Genomic DNA, 14,841 nt, shown 5'->3' with positions numbered 1-14,841 from the left:
TTGAAAGCTGCTCTATTAGTACTTCTCTTTATGGAAATCTAGGGATTTCATATAGAAGTGTGCGGGGGGGGGGAGGGTGTTCTGCTGTTGCTCCAGCCCTCTGGAACATCTTGTAAGGTTGGCCACAAACACCGCCTATATTTTAATAAGGGGCTAAAGAGATGGCTTTGGCAGTCAGCTTGGGATACCAGTAGGAAACAAAGATAGTTGATTAATAAAAGAACCCATCTCCCCCACCTCACACCCACATACTCTGCTTTCCTCCTCCCCCCAATGCGCCTTTGGTTTCAATGTTTGTTTTAAACTTTTTATGTTTTAGCTTAGATGTAACTGTGGTAAGATGGACAGTCAATAAATTTTATTGGGCTTTGGTGGAAACCTTCCGTTTTCCTCAGCTAAGCAGATTTTTCTGATCACTAAACACAGAAACAAACACGTGGAGCATCCTCCTTTCTACCCAGGTCTAAGTAGATCCTTTTGAATGGGGTGGCCAATTAAAGTTTTCTCTCAGAGAGTGAGAGTGAGAGTGAGAGTGAGAGAGAGAGAGAGAGAGAGAGAGAGTGTGTGTCCCACCTCAGAGGAATCTGGTGATCAGAGAGGTCTGCTTAGCTGAGGAAAACGGAAGGTTTCCACCAATGCCCCATTCCTGCAACTTTAACTTGGGTTTCGCTTTCTGCCACCCAGACGACATCCAAACAAAACTTCCCGTGAAGCAAAGCGTTTGATCGAGAGTTACTTCTTTTCCGGCGCTCGCCGTCAAACTCGGTTCCCCAAGACCCGGCTGCAACTTTTCTTACCGCCACCTGCGGCTTTCGATTAGCCGCCGCCGCGGCTTCTCGCCCCCGTTTTCTTTCGGGTTTCAGACGCACGAATCCGCGATCGCTGTCATTCGCAGATCGTCACTGTAAGTACGGCTGAGTCATCTCTTTAAAATAACCCAAGGGAGGGCCCGGTCGTAACCAAGATTACCGGCCGTGCCCTGTTCCTTCCACTACTTTTCCCGAATGCCCGGTTAGGATAATAGTATTTATAGCCTTGTGCATTCAGAAATCTCCCCCGCAACTGCTGCTAAGCAAACATTGGGCGATAGCCTGAAACGGGGCACTGCCCAAACTCTTGAAGCGTCTTACTTAATGGACCCTAGTCCTTAATAAGCAAGGGGGGGTTACTCGTATCGCAACAAACCGGATCGTGCGGGTTTTTATTAAATAGAATCACGTGTGTTCGGAAATATACCACCGCCCCCTTCCTCTTTTTCCTCCTCCTGAGGGGTTTTTAAGGGTTTGCTCTTAGCGATTGTGGCAAAAGACCGCACCCACGGCTAAGGCCGAGAGAACGCGGAAGAGAACGGGATATAAAACCAAGTCGGTGGTTTGCGAAACCCGCTGAGAGCGGAGACGCCCCACTTACCTCCTCGGGAGCTTTTTTTTGCGAAGGAGCGACGGGGGAGGGGAGAGAGGGCGAGCAGGACCCACCTTCTCCAAAAGCAGGACTCGGCTCGGACAAGGCGCTTTGGACAGCGGTTGGCTGCCGGCTCCGTAGGACTGAATTGGGGCTCAGGTATCCGGGGCATTGCTAGCAAAGAATCCGGAGTGGCGAGCAGGGGAAACAGAACGATTTGATTTTTTTTTTTAAAAAAAAATATTCTTCGGCTTAGCGAAAGCCACAATGTTCTCTAGGGACTTTCGACGAGACTGGGAGAATTGTGCACCTGTCCCCGAAAGTATTGCTCAGTCCTGTAGAGCTGGGTACTGTCCCTTGCCTTGTGGCTTGAGTGACAGGCTAAATGCGATGAGCCTCGAGGTGCCTAGCACAGAAACACTGGGGGGCATCTTTACAATTGAATCGATCTCTCTCCTCCCCCCTCCCCCCTAACAACGCCTTTTCATAAACTTGACAGCTTCACTAATTGAGGGTTCCTTTTTTCGGAGCATTGGTTCCTTAGTTTAGTAGCTTCCGCTGCACGTCTTGTTTAACTTAGTTATGCTGAATTAACCTATCTTCATAGTGTACAAGGGACATAAACTCAGGAAAGGGCTGGGTTGGCATTGCCTCTGCCGCAAGCCTGTGGCTTTTTTTTTTTTAAGAGAGAACCACCAAAATACTCTGCAGGGTTGTTAATATATACCAATCTTCCTTCCTCCAATGAACATGACATACTAGGATGTCTTACAATACTGGGTATTGCACAGCATTGTTTTGACAGGACAGTATTGTTTTGCAACTTGAATTTCATCATGGATTTGATTTAGAAACACTGACAAGAGTTTGACATATTTGAGATACATACAGAGAACATGTAATATTTGATATATGTTCTCAACACACACAGACACACACACACACACACAGACACACACACACACACACACACACACACACACGCAATTCATGTCCGGTTCTAGCTTTTGGATTTGTTTTGTTTTGATTTGCTTGGAGCTGGATGGATAAATGTGTGCCACGCAAACAAAAATGGGGAAAACTGATTGTTAAATGGACCAACTATAATTTTTCATTGGGATAAAATGAACCAGGAACTTACTTCAGTGTTTAGTCAGTGTTAGAACTTCTCATTAATTGGCTAAACTATTTGAAAAGAAGGAACAGGTTTTTTTCCACAATGAAAGTGGCAGGAAGGAGAAAATTTACCTCCAGTGTCAGGCTCTGGAAAGAATTAAAATAAATTCCTTGTTTTAAATGGTCTAATTTGAAAGCTACCTTTTATTTTTTAGTTTTGTTTCATACATGAGAGAGTATGTATTAAACTACCAGTTTATACAATCCCCCCCCCAATTGATTGTGGATAACACCTGCCCTCAGTAACTAAGAATGAGCATTATTTGAGCTCTGCATCTCCTGACCGCAAAATGTTTATATTATTCATTAAAGCAGCCTATACTTTTTTAGGTTTCTGCATGAATTGACTTGTTAAAGCAGCCATTTTTTCTTTCTATTTTTTGAATTCATGCAGAACTCTAAGCAAAGCATCTGTATGCTGCTTTAGCTTGATTATATCTTTTGCTTAAGTTCTTAAGCACTTTTTCTAAATCATTTTAAGAGTGGCATGACAAAACCACGCTCGTCAAAACAGCGGTGATAAAACCGCGTTGCTAAAGCTGCAACGTCATCACCGTGCGTCATCACCGCCGCAACAACAGTGCGGCGACAGAAGGGCGCTTTAAAACCGCGCGGTGGCAGAAAGCCGATTTAAATTAAGGTAAGGGTTAGGATTAGGTTTAGGGTTAGGTTTAGGGTTAGGTTTAGGGTTAGGTTTAGGGTTAGGTTTAGGTTTAGGGTTAGGTTAGGCTGAGTGCTTCGGAAGGCGCGGATTTGCCCTCCGCCCTTATGTCAGCGCGGTAAGGTCGCATTTGCTTTAGCGATTTGGACGATGCGGATTAGCACTCGCGCTTATGTCTCCGCAGATAAGGGCTTCGCGATATTGTGGTGGAACCCATTTTAAGTGTTTGTCCAAGTAATTATATAAAAAAGATACTGTACACAATAAAACAATTGCAATTGTGTTGTGTAGGTAAATCATAGTGTGTGTTTTAACTTATTTTTATTTCAGATTTTGCTTTTAATCTTATTGTGGCAACACAACATGTGTTCTGGCCTGTTGGAGAACTATGTGGCTGCCATGGTGTTGAGTGCAGCTGGAGATGCCCTGGGCTTTCGTAATGCAAAATGGGAATTTCAACGAAGCGGTGAGAAAATTCACAATGAAGTAGCCAAAATGGGTGGCGTGGACCATCTTAACATACAAGGTTGGAAGGTCAGCGATGACACCATTATGCACTTGGCTACTGCTGAAGCCTTGGCTGCTGCTGGCAAAAACCCAGATTTATCCCACTTGTACAAACTCCTTGCAACAAACTACAGGGATTGCATGGATGACATGACTGGACGATCTCCAGGTACATTTTTAAAATGTTTCCATGGGAATGAGTAAATAACATTTCTCAAATGTCACACTTTACCAGGTGTATTCTGCTTCACTCTTGGAAAAGCTCCATTTACAACACTATTTACTGGCCTTTTTAATGATTTCTATTTGAAGGTAAACCTACTTTTTGTGACCTGCACAGCCACTTCTGGCTACAATTGCTGAAAATTATTGTATGCTTTAGTAGCCACAGTTCATACTTAATTTTTTTCAAGTCAGATCTTATTAGAGGGATAGCACCATGTGGTTCCAGATGGTTTGGAATAAACACCCCCACTCTCTCAGGGCATTGGTTATGTTGATTGGAAATGATGGGACTTAATTACTAACCAATCTAGAGAGTAGCAGCATGTAGAAGGTTAGCAGAGATATAAGAATGAAATGAAAATTGTAAAATTGAAGGCTAAGGTGAGATTTTTCCAAATATTTACCTCATTACTCAATCTTCCCTCCTACCATAGTTAGCTGTTTCTCTTCCCTGCACTATAACTCCTTCTCTTAATCAGGACAAATATCTAAAGGAATGTTAATCTCTCCAGTCTATTCCTAGAACATACCAAAATTTGATTCAAGTATATTGTGGCATTTTCCTTTCCCATCAAATATATTGAAGATCCTTTGACCGGTCCAGAATTCAGTGGTTTTTGTAGTAATGGGAGTCTCTGGGTTTTCTCACGTAAAACCTCTATTGTGAGAGTAGCACTGTTTACCAATTCTGTTTCAGGTGCAATTTCAGGTGTGGTAACTCCCTTGAAAAGCCCAACATGGTATAGAATAACCAATGGACCATCTTTTCCCAGTGTGATTGGAAAGGGGGCAGTTTCTGTGTTCATTTGACTATTATAGGAACAGATTTTCTTAGTTGTGATTCCTCCTCCTTTGGAACAGCCTTCTTCCCAGTATGAGATTGTTTCCCACTGATTTTACAGAAAGCAACTAAAAACTGACTATTGGGAATAGAATTGTGATGAGGGGATTACTGTATTACTGGTTAAGTTCCCATGTGTTTAAGAGTACAATAATATATCCTGCTAAGTGACAAATCATGGTTCATTTGCTATTAATTATTTGATTTCTATAGCCATCTATCTCAGCCAAGTGACTGGGTGAAGAATACAAAATAAATAAATATATTTTAATAATTGCCAGTAAAGCCAAGAAATGGCATCCTTTATACATTTAAGGGCCCAGGCACATAGCTAGGTTTTAAAGCCTATGAAAGGTTAACAGGGGCAGGACCATTTTAATTTTGAAAGAAAAATGTTCCAAAGAGCAGGGGCCATGACTGAGAAGGTACGTAATCTGGTTCCTGTCAGTTGACATTTCTTGGCTGGTGGAATCTGCTCCAATGCCCAACCTGCTAGACCAAATTGGACTGGTAGAAACTGTTAGGAATATAATTCTAACAGTTGAGTTGGCAATATATAAATTATATAGCAATGCTGTACCTGTTTCTTTAAATCATACTGTAAAATGTGATTGGTTGCTGTTTCCTCAATCGGCCAAAAGAGGGAGCCAGAATGACTGTTAGCTCTCTGTTTGTTAGATGCTGGGCTGATCTGATTTGGAAGCTGGCTGTTAGAAAGTGCCATGAGCTATTGTAAGTTTTGCAACTGCTAGCAAACTTTGAGTACCAGACTGTTTGTATGATTATGGACTATGTTATTTGGATTATCCCTTAACTGAAAGACATTGATGACTGACTGTCTTATCCGTGTATGACTTGGACTGTTTGATGGACTCTGATACGTCTATAAGATGGTCCCAATCCCAACCATTTAGGGCTTTAAAGAAAGTAAAATAAATGTGTGACACACTATTTATTACCTATGCAGCCACATTCTCTTACCAGTTGAAACTTTCAAATGATCTTCAAGGACAGGCCAATGTAGTTCAGGGATTGCATGAGTGTAGTACAGCACTGCAGTAGTCCAAACATAGAACAATACCCAAGAATCCAGTTTGGCTTCATGCAATGTGTGAACCTAACACTTGCCTTTTGAATTTTACTGAACAGGCATATTTAAATTTATATTTATACATTTATTTAAATTAATATATGCCTTTGATCCAAAGAAGTCTTTTATCAGCTTATAAAAGAGAGTTAAAAAAAAAAACCTTCTAAAAAAAGCAAGGGTTGTAACATGAGAAAATAAAATCAGGAGAAATTGAAATGCAAAAAAATCAAATGCAATTAATCTGATGTGTTTCTATGTTGTTTAAACCAGGGGTCACCAACCTTTCGAACCTCAGGGATCACTAAATTCATAGTTTTACATCCAGCGGACCACTAATATGATTTTTTTAAAAGGATAAATAGTATTTTATGCAATATAAAAATGCAAATAATTTTTCTGTGGACCACCAAAACTTTCTCACGGACCACGGACCACCAGTTGGTGACCACTGGTTTAAACGTTTCTGTTCTGTTCTTGTGTCTCATTAAAATTCAGAACCCAATGACTACTTGTGGGGGGATTCTGGGAATACCTAAAATCTATTAGCTTCAGGTTATGCACCACAGGTATAGTGCTCAGATATGGTGTACTCTGAAAAATATAACTGAGGATGGGTTGTGTGTTAAGTACATATGTATGCCGTGCCATCATTCCCCTGAAAACTTCCAAATTAAGATGAAATACAAAGGACAGTTTTAAATGACTTTTAGAAAAGTCCATGTCCATGGTTTGGGCTTCTTGTAGCTCCTTGTAGAATAGCTTGTAGGCTTTCGGTTCTTGAGAAATTTATACATCTGTAGACTTCCTTATTGTTTTACAAGCCAGAAACTCTGCAAATCATAGGGACTTTCCCTTCTGGACAAGCATAGGGAAATTCCTCCTATTGCCCTGACCTTCAGAAAAGCTTGCAAAGTAACCTTGCTTTGTAAATTCTTGGTAGCTAGGTAGAAACTTTTCTTTGGGATCAGATTACATTAGTGAAGATAATTTATCTAAAGAAGTATTTTGTCAACCTAAAATTGTTTTTTTTTAAACCATAGATGACTATATGTCAATAAATTAACTCACATTCTCCTTTACAAAAATACATCGTACATACCTCTTGGCTCTTAAAGGGTTATAGAACTGGCAGTGGTTACATAGATAGTGAGTCTGATTCTCTATTTAATAGAATCAACTACATTAAAATGCCTTCAGATAACGCCTGTCCAGACTTTGTTTAAACATATTCAGTTTTGTGAAGCCTATCACCTCTCTGAGTAATTAGTTCCACTGTTAAAACAGTTCTCTAATTCTTATGCATTTCTGTGACTTACATCATTCTCTGTTCTATTCTGTACAATGATAGGAAACAACTCTTGGTTTAGTTCTGTGCGAACCACACTGTCTTATGATTTTGAAAACCGGAAGATGTCTACTGTAGATCCCTAAGCTCCAACCGCCCAAGTACTACATTCTGCTTCCATCATTGCTAACCAAAGTCTGTGAGAAGTCCAAAAACACTCACCCATGCAGATTTTTAGCAATTGATATTGGGAGATTGATTGCTTCTGTTCCCAAAAGATACTTTGGACTTCTCTCTAGTTCCTTGCTGGATTTCTTAAAGATATTTTCATTATGTGGAACCTAAAAACATATTCATGAAAAATACACAAAGAAAGAAGTTGTCAAATAATCCTTTCTTCCATTTCTCTTTCTCTCCCCCCCCCCTCTCTTCTGCAATTAGAATGTGTAACAATTCTCTCAATTTTCATGTAAACTAAAAGGGATTGCAGATGTTTGGAAAAAAAATGAAATCTTTTCTTCCAGGTGTAATATATGCATACTTTGGTATAAATTTAAAGGGTTTTCCACTCATATATATTCTGATTTATATACTGCATATTCTTTATTCTGTATGTAATCAGAATTAAGTCCCACAACTTTCAGTTGGGACCTAATTCCATATAAGTGTACATCTAATTACATACTCAGATTGTTTATTATGTTAATTATGCTTTTTGTAATTATTACATTATCTGCTTCTTCAATTTACTTGCTTTACCAATATTGTCAAGGCTGTTCAGATTTATGAACAGCATTAACAATTTTCAGTTTCACAGTGGTAAAACAGGCTTTTATACAAGAGTGGGTTTGTATTGAAATGGATTGCTAGTTTTGATTTCCTTTTTGCATACAGTTTTCTATGATAGTTCAATAGTATCACTTTCACTAATTGCTACTTTTGTAAACTAGGCTTCTCTATTCTGGGTTCTTAAAATGTATTAGAAATGCCGCCACATCTTCAGACAATATTGGCTAGGTTGATTAAGGATAATGGGCCTTATTAGAAAACATATTTAGAAACACTCAGAGGGTTATTTTACATTGTGCAAGAAGACAGACACAGCAAAAGTTTATTTGGGGAGATTTTTCTGATAAGTCATTTGGAGTTATGTTTTTTTGGAAAAGTTTGGCCTAACCTCTATTTCTAGTGTTTAATTTTATTGTTTTTGCTGCCTGCTTAATGAACATGTTCTGATACGATGTTCCATCTTTTACAGGTGGTACTTGCATGTATTATGCTATGAATTTGGATCCAGATGACCCAGATAGCTGGATACCTAGTTTCTGTGAAAATGGAGGAGGGTGTGGAGCTGCCATGAGATCAATGTGCATTGGACTAAGATTTTGTCATCCAGAAGACCTGGAAACATTAATTGCAGTCAGTATTGAGAGTGGACGAATGACTCACCATCATCCGACTGGTTATCTTGGATCCCTTGCATCTGCTCTTTTTACTTCTTATGCTGTGAATCAAAAACCAATAAAGGAATGGGGAAAAGGTCTAATGGAAGTGATCCCTAAAGCAAAGGCCTATATCAAGAAGTCCGGCTGCTTTGTAGAGAAAAATTTGGAGCATTGGTAAGCATGGGTATTTGTGATGTTAATAGTTGAAAGTCGTAAGCATATCTGATATTTTTGTGACTGTATAGTGCTGAGCAAGCATTGAATGTATTCTATCCAGACAACCCACATAGATAATTTGGAACAAAAGAATAATCTGAGTGGTCTTCCCATTTGAGCTCTCAACTAGAGAACACAAGAGAGTTCCAGAATGGAGGGGAAAAGGTAAACAAATAACAGAATAAGATTTGGAAGAGACCTTGGAGGTCTTCTAGTTTAACCCCCTGGTCAAGCAGGAAACCCTGTATCATTTCAGACAAATGCTTGTCCAATTTCTTTTTAAAAACCTCCAGTGTTGGAGCACCCTCAACTTCTGAAGGCCATTCCACTGATGATTCTAAAATAGTTCCTGCGGATTTAGAATAATCCACTAATTGTTGCCGACAATAGGGGTCAGTGCTCATCTCCGTTTCAAGGCCATTGAGTCCACCTGTCTGAACACTGTCATGTGGCCAGCATGATGTCACAAAGTGCTCTTACTTTCCCACATTTGGATTGAATCAAATGTTTCATCCCTGACCCTTGCATCTTAATTGCTGGACCAGCACATCATGCTCTGTCAAGAAATTTCTCCCTAGTTCTAGGTTGTTTCTCTCCTTGATTAGTTTCCATTCATTGCTTCTTGTTCCATCTTCAGCTGCTTTGGAGAATAGGTTGATCCCTTCTTCTTTATAGCTGACCCTTGGAGATTGTAAGACTGCTATAATGTCACCCTTAGTCCTTTTCATTAAACTAGCCATACCTAATTCCTGCAACCATTCTTTCTGTTTTAGCTTTCAGTCCCCAAATCATCTTTGTTGTTGTTCTCTGCACTTTCTAGAGGCTCAATATCATTTTTATATTGTGGAGACCAAAATTGTATGCAATATGTATTGTATAGATAATAGGTAATGGGCAATGCCAAGTTTTGTTGCTTTCAATGCTGATCTGCATATCTTTCTAGGCACTATTTGATAACTTATGCCTCAATCCTCCTAATTATATTGGGTCCATTTATATATTTTATACGTCTAAAGCAACATCTTTTCACTGAATTTTTGTTACATTGGACTTCAATGTTCCTCCATAATCTTCCAGCTATCAAGTGGGGAGGGTGGAGTGGTTAGAGTTTTAATACAAATTTGTTAAATTACATAAATCTAGCTTATCAATAGAAACTTTGCATTTCTATTTCAGGAACTACTTTGAAAGCCAGTGGAAGAAATACCTGAAAATCAGAGGCATCTCAGACGGGATCTCTCCTCCTTCCTTCCCTAAAGAATTTGGTGTGAAAGAGAGAGACGAATTCTACACTTCCTTGAGTTTCTCTGGGTGGGGAGGTAGTAGTGGCCATGATGCACCCATGATTGCCTATGATGCCATCCTGGGCTCTGAGAACTGGACTGAATTAGCTCTGCGGAGTTTCTTTCATGGTGGGGATAGTGACTCTACTGCAGTGATTGCTGCATGCTGGTGGGGGGCAATGTATGGCTTCAAAGGGGTTAGTGAAAAAAACTATAAAAATATTGAATACAAAGACAGACTGGAAAAAGTGGCTAAGGAACTCTATCATCTCAGCTTGCCTACCCAAAAGTCCTACTGCTAGAGGTGAAGCAATTGTTAAAATTCGGCAAAATATTTACCTGTGAACTTATAAAAGAATGTGAATAGTGAATACATCTAGATTGTGATTTAAGTTATTCAGTAAATATTACTGAAAAATCTATCATCTATACTTTAAAAAACTTGAAGAATGTATTTGAGGATAATGTAACATTTAGCTGGAAAAGTAGAGGGGAAAAGATACCTCTCATTATATTTGTAAAATTGGTTGGGACCTCTAATCTTTTGTGTTTTGTTTGTATTTAGGAATGTAGCAGAAGAATCTGAAACAAGACTTTTTGACACATGCATTGGGCTTTCTAGGAAGTGTGTAGGCAGATAAACATTGTCCCTGCTTCAATTTTACTTTTTGGATTGTAGTTTTAAATGATCAGGGAGAGCCATTAGTCCTCTAGCTGCAACTGAGCTGTTGTCATCCATCATTTCAAATTGCTGCCATAAATATAAGCAATTCAAGTCCTGCCTTAGCCATGAAAGCCAGCTGGGTGTCTATGGGCCAGGCACTGTCTCAGACCAACTCACCTCCTAGGGTGGTCATTGTGGGGAAAATAGGAGGGTGGGGTGTTGGATGCATTGACTGCCTTGAGTTATTTGTATTTATAATGTATTTATGTAAAAAATAATAAAGGTGGGATATGCATACATACGTACACATTCACTCTGTGTACTTTTGACTGACATCTTTGCAAGCAGTGAAATACACCTTGGCCTCAGGAGTTATAACATTAAGTTTTGCTTAGCATTTTGCAAACTTTGTTCATTCAAACCAAATAGAGTTCTGAACTAGTTGTATTGAAGATGTCTGGCTCATAGATTATTTATTTGTATCCTGTCTTTATTATTTTTACGAATAACTTAAGACAGTGAACTTATCTAACACTTCCTTCTCCTATTTCCCCCCAAACATACACCCTATGAGGTGAGCTGGGCTGAGAGACAATGACTGGCTCAATGACCATTCAGCATGGTAAAAGTGGGATTTGAACTCATGTCTCATCGTTTCTAGCCTGGTGCTTTAATCACTAGAACAAACTGCTCTCAGACTAAAAAAAGTCTTTGTGTTTTAAGGACAATCTCTTAAGGAGGAACAAATGATAAACAATTGCTATGCATAGAGATATTTTGCATAACTCCAATAATATACTGCCACATTAGCTTAGATTCCCATTCCTTCCTCAGAATTGTTGAATCTTTAAGGAAAAGCAGATCTTCTGTTTGCCATTATAGCTAAGCTCCAGCAAAGTTATATTTTTATAATCTTAGCTTTCAGGATGAAAGGGGAACAGACCAGTGAAATCCATTCTTCTGTACAAATGAGTCACTGTAGACATTTGTTCAATGCTCATGTTGTGTGTCCATGCCAGTAATGCCAAGCCATGGTAAGAGCAAAAACATTGTGGCTTGCTGTGGTTGAACACCCAACTTGACATAAACAGCACATTGATAGCTGGTATAAAATTTTTGTTAACAGTTCAAAACCATTATTAACACAGGACAATAAATCACCATTTTAACACAGTTTACTACAGCTTGCATGTGTGTTGTATAAAACATTTAGTGCAACATGGTACAAAGTTTCTCTTTAATAATAATAATAAAAAACACATTTTCTCACATCATGCAAAGGTAGCTTGTTCCTTTTCTCTGGATAGAGAAAGAGTGGTCCAAAAAGCTTTGTGAAAGCTTTTTGCAGGCGGTGTCCATGTTTTAAAAAGAAAGCCCATTCTGAACTGGTAATCAGTTTGGCAGCACAATGGACAAGTCATTTGCAAGTGATCCTTGGTGCTGCTTGTGGGACAATTCTTCCACTATTTAAGAGGCTTTATGACATCCAAATACTTTCCCAAGAGTCCACAGTCCACAGATTGGAGAGTTAGCCACTGGATGTCGCTGTGGGATAACTTTCCATAAGCAGGCGTGCAGAGAAGGATTGCTGGTAGGGAAGCATTAATGCTACTAGGTCAGTTGAAAATATTTCTGATGCAAAGATAAGAAACTATGTTGTTTAGGGCACGGATTGTCCCACTCCCTCCTTTCCTTTTTAAGACCTTAACTCACTTACCGCTCCTGCCCTCCAGCAGTATATGTACAAGATGTTTTACATCAACAGAACTGTAGAGAGAAGCTAGGAACTTTTGAGTGCGTCTGTGTGTAGGTGTCTCATTTTCTTTTTAAATCCCCTCCGTTCTGAATTGACAGTATAGGCAGGCAGACAAAATATTTTTTTTCAAATTGCACATTATATAAGATTAAGGTTTTGCAGAGGCAGATTTGGTTCTGGGAACTTTCTGGGTGCTTTATTAGAATGTTGCAAGGATGGGAAACTCTTTTAAAAACCTCAGAGCTTAGATCCATATTTCCCCCCTTAAGAACAACCTGCCTCAACCTAAGGTCCTTTAGATGTGTTTTATTACAAATCTATTATTTCTAGCCAGCATAACCAAAGGCCCTGCTGGCTGGGAATTATGCAAAGTGTAGTCTCCACCCATCTCGGAGATTGAGAAAGTCTGCTCGAATTTAGTATAACGGGCACTTCTTTCTCTTGAAATAAGGAAAACCTTTGCCTTGGTGTTAAAGCACCATTCATCACTTTGTTATTCCCACAAATTGCTTTAATAAGGACAAATTAGAAAAACTATTAGTTTTCACTCTTCAGGAAGGAAAAAAAACCTGCTGTATTGCTATCTTCTTACCACTGATCAACCACCTTCATGTCAAGGCAGCATAACATGCTGGCATATATCGCTGACACTATGAATCATACAGATCCACCTCTTTTATGAAAATTAGCAACCAGCTGTGCCAGGAAGACTTTTAGGAAGACAGTAAACACACTTTTCTTTTAAGTTTTAAAATTTCCCTGTCTCTGCAGCTAGAATCAGGGCACAAGAGATCTGGTCTGTCATGTATAACAAGCATTTTCCTGGACATGGAAAGCGCTCTTGACTTGAAGTAGGGATTCCACCTGAACTGAACCAAGGTCTCTTAATGCTGTGCCTTTCATAGAAAGAACAACAGTTCTTAGCCCAGCATATTTTCACTTACTGTGGTTTATGCAAGGCTGGTGGAATGAAGATGAGGGTTAGTATACCTGAAGAAATAAAGCTGAAATAACAAAGCAGCATATACATATATGGGAGGAAAGGAAGAACATTCATACCCCTTCTTGCCTGATATAAGCTGCTTTGTGTAGACAGTGCAGCTGGATATAACATTTGTAAGAAACAGAAATTGGTGAGTATGTCAGCCCTTTCTCTGCTCTGTTTCAACATTCCACAGTTATTACAGTGCCAGGCCACACAAGGAGGCAGTTACTTCTGCACTGCTTCCTAAACTTTGGTCAAGATTAGGATCTATTTTTTTTTCCTGCTGCAATCTCTAAGTGTGATAGTGGAGCATATTTAAACCAGGGCCTTTTTGGTCATTAGAATTAGACAGGCAATTCTATGTGGGGAAATCAAAGTTTTCCTTTGATGGATTGTAATTTCTTTTTGAAGCTAAAAACAAAGCCCCTCCCCCATATGCATTTTCAGTCCTGAAGTAATAGGAAACATCCAGACCTAGATGGCAGAAACAATGCTGCTTAATATGTAGTATGGAGTGATCCTAAGTTCATTTCTCAAAAGCAATATGCCGTTTCTCTGGTCCACTCCAAGGACATGTAGCTGCTGAAACAAGCCCATTTGATAAAACAAGCTTACTCAAAATAAAGTGCCCCACTTTGGCACAACCAGAGCCCAACTTAATCAATACATTCTGGAGTCTGTCCTCTGCATAATACAAGAATACATATTTGAGCAACAGAATTACAGCCCAGAAGACAAATGATGACACTGGATGAAAAGGAAAACAGTATGAAAAGTCATTATATACAGCGAACAAATGGACATTCTATCCCCCTTAGCAATTGGCTGGTTCTTCATAGGCATTCTGGGGTGTTCAGGCTCCTTTAGCCCCAAAGGTGATAGGACAGTGTAGCAGAGGTAAGCTGGTATCCAAAAGTTCAGATGGTGAATAAAAATACAACAAAATAGACCTCCTTTGGGTTTCAGATGCAGCTTTACCTCTGTTAGGGCTCTGCCGTTTAATCAATAGTTCCTGGATGAATGCTGAGAACAGGAGGCTCCAGACACGTGGGGGAATAGTTTAGGTGTGGCTCTTTGATCCATAACAAAGGGACTCCATTCTTTCCTTCTGAATTCTTGCTGGAATTTCGGCTTTTGAATCGCACCAGCAGAATGGTGATGATGAGTATGCCAAAAATGGGAAAGGGATAAAAAAACACGAAGTAGAACAGGGAATCATTGTTGCAGATAACAGACTGCAGAGAAGAACCTAAAAAAGAGTGAAAAGGTAGTAGTAAACTTTCAAATCAATACATTTCTTTTTTCT

At 39.5% G+C, this 14,841-nt stretch overlaps 2 protein-coding genes across 5 annotated transcripts in view; one reads left to right on the top strand and one right to left on the bottom strand.

The window, feature by feature from the left end:
- The window catches only part of ADPRH (ADP-ribosylarginine hydrolase), a 53,805-nt gene extending 41,838 nt beyond the window's left edge, over positions 1-11,967 (top strand). Inside the window, exons 2-5 of one of the 2 annotated variants that reach the window (XM_032219168.1) lie at positions 685-904; positions 3,569-3,914; positions 8,445-8,805; positions 10,024-11,967. In XM_032219168.1, coding sequence (XP_032075059.1) covers positions 3,602-3,914; positions 8,445-8,805; positions 10,024-10,432 — 1,083 coding nt within the window. In that variant the 5' untranslated portion in view covers positions 685-904; positions 3,569-3,601 and the 3' untranslated portion in view covers positions 10,433-11,967. Of the gene's footprint in view, positions 1-684; positions 905-1,313; positions 1,561-3,568; positions 3,915-8,444; positions 8,806-10,023 lie in introns of those variants that run through there. The other variant, XM_032219169.1, reaches the window with a different exon arrangement.
- IGSF3 (immunoglobulin superfamily member 3) overlaps positions 11,952-14,841 on the bottom strand; it is a 114,755-nt gene continuing 111,865 nt past the window's right edge. For all 3 annotated transcript variants that reach the window (XM_032219165.1, XM_032219167.1, XM_032219166.1), the window contains one exon: positions 11,952-14,784. In XM_032219165.1, coding sequence (XP_032075056.1) covers positions 14,534-14,784 — 251 coding nt within the window. In that variant the 3' untranslated portion in view covers positions 11,952-14,533. The remainder of the gene's footprint in view (positions 14,785-14,841) is intronic.

Source organism: Thamnophis elegans, chromosome 6 (assembly GCF_009769535.1).
Source record: "Thamnophis elegans isolate rThaEle1 chromosome 6, rThaEle1.pri, whole genome shotgun sequence".
Taxonomy (NCBI): Eukaryota; Metazoa; Chordata; class Lepidosauria; order Squamata; family Colubridae; genus Thamnophis; species Thamnophis elegans.
The sequence above is the reverse complement of the archived record's forward strand: the minus strand, read 5'-3'. Positions and strand labels throughout refer to the sequence as shown.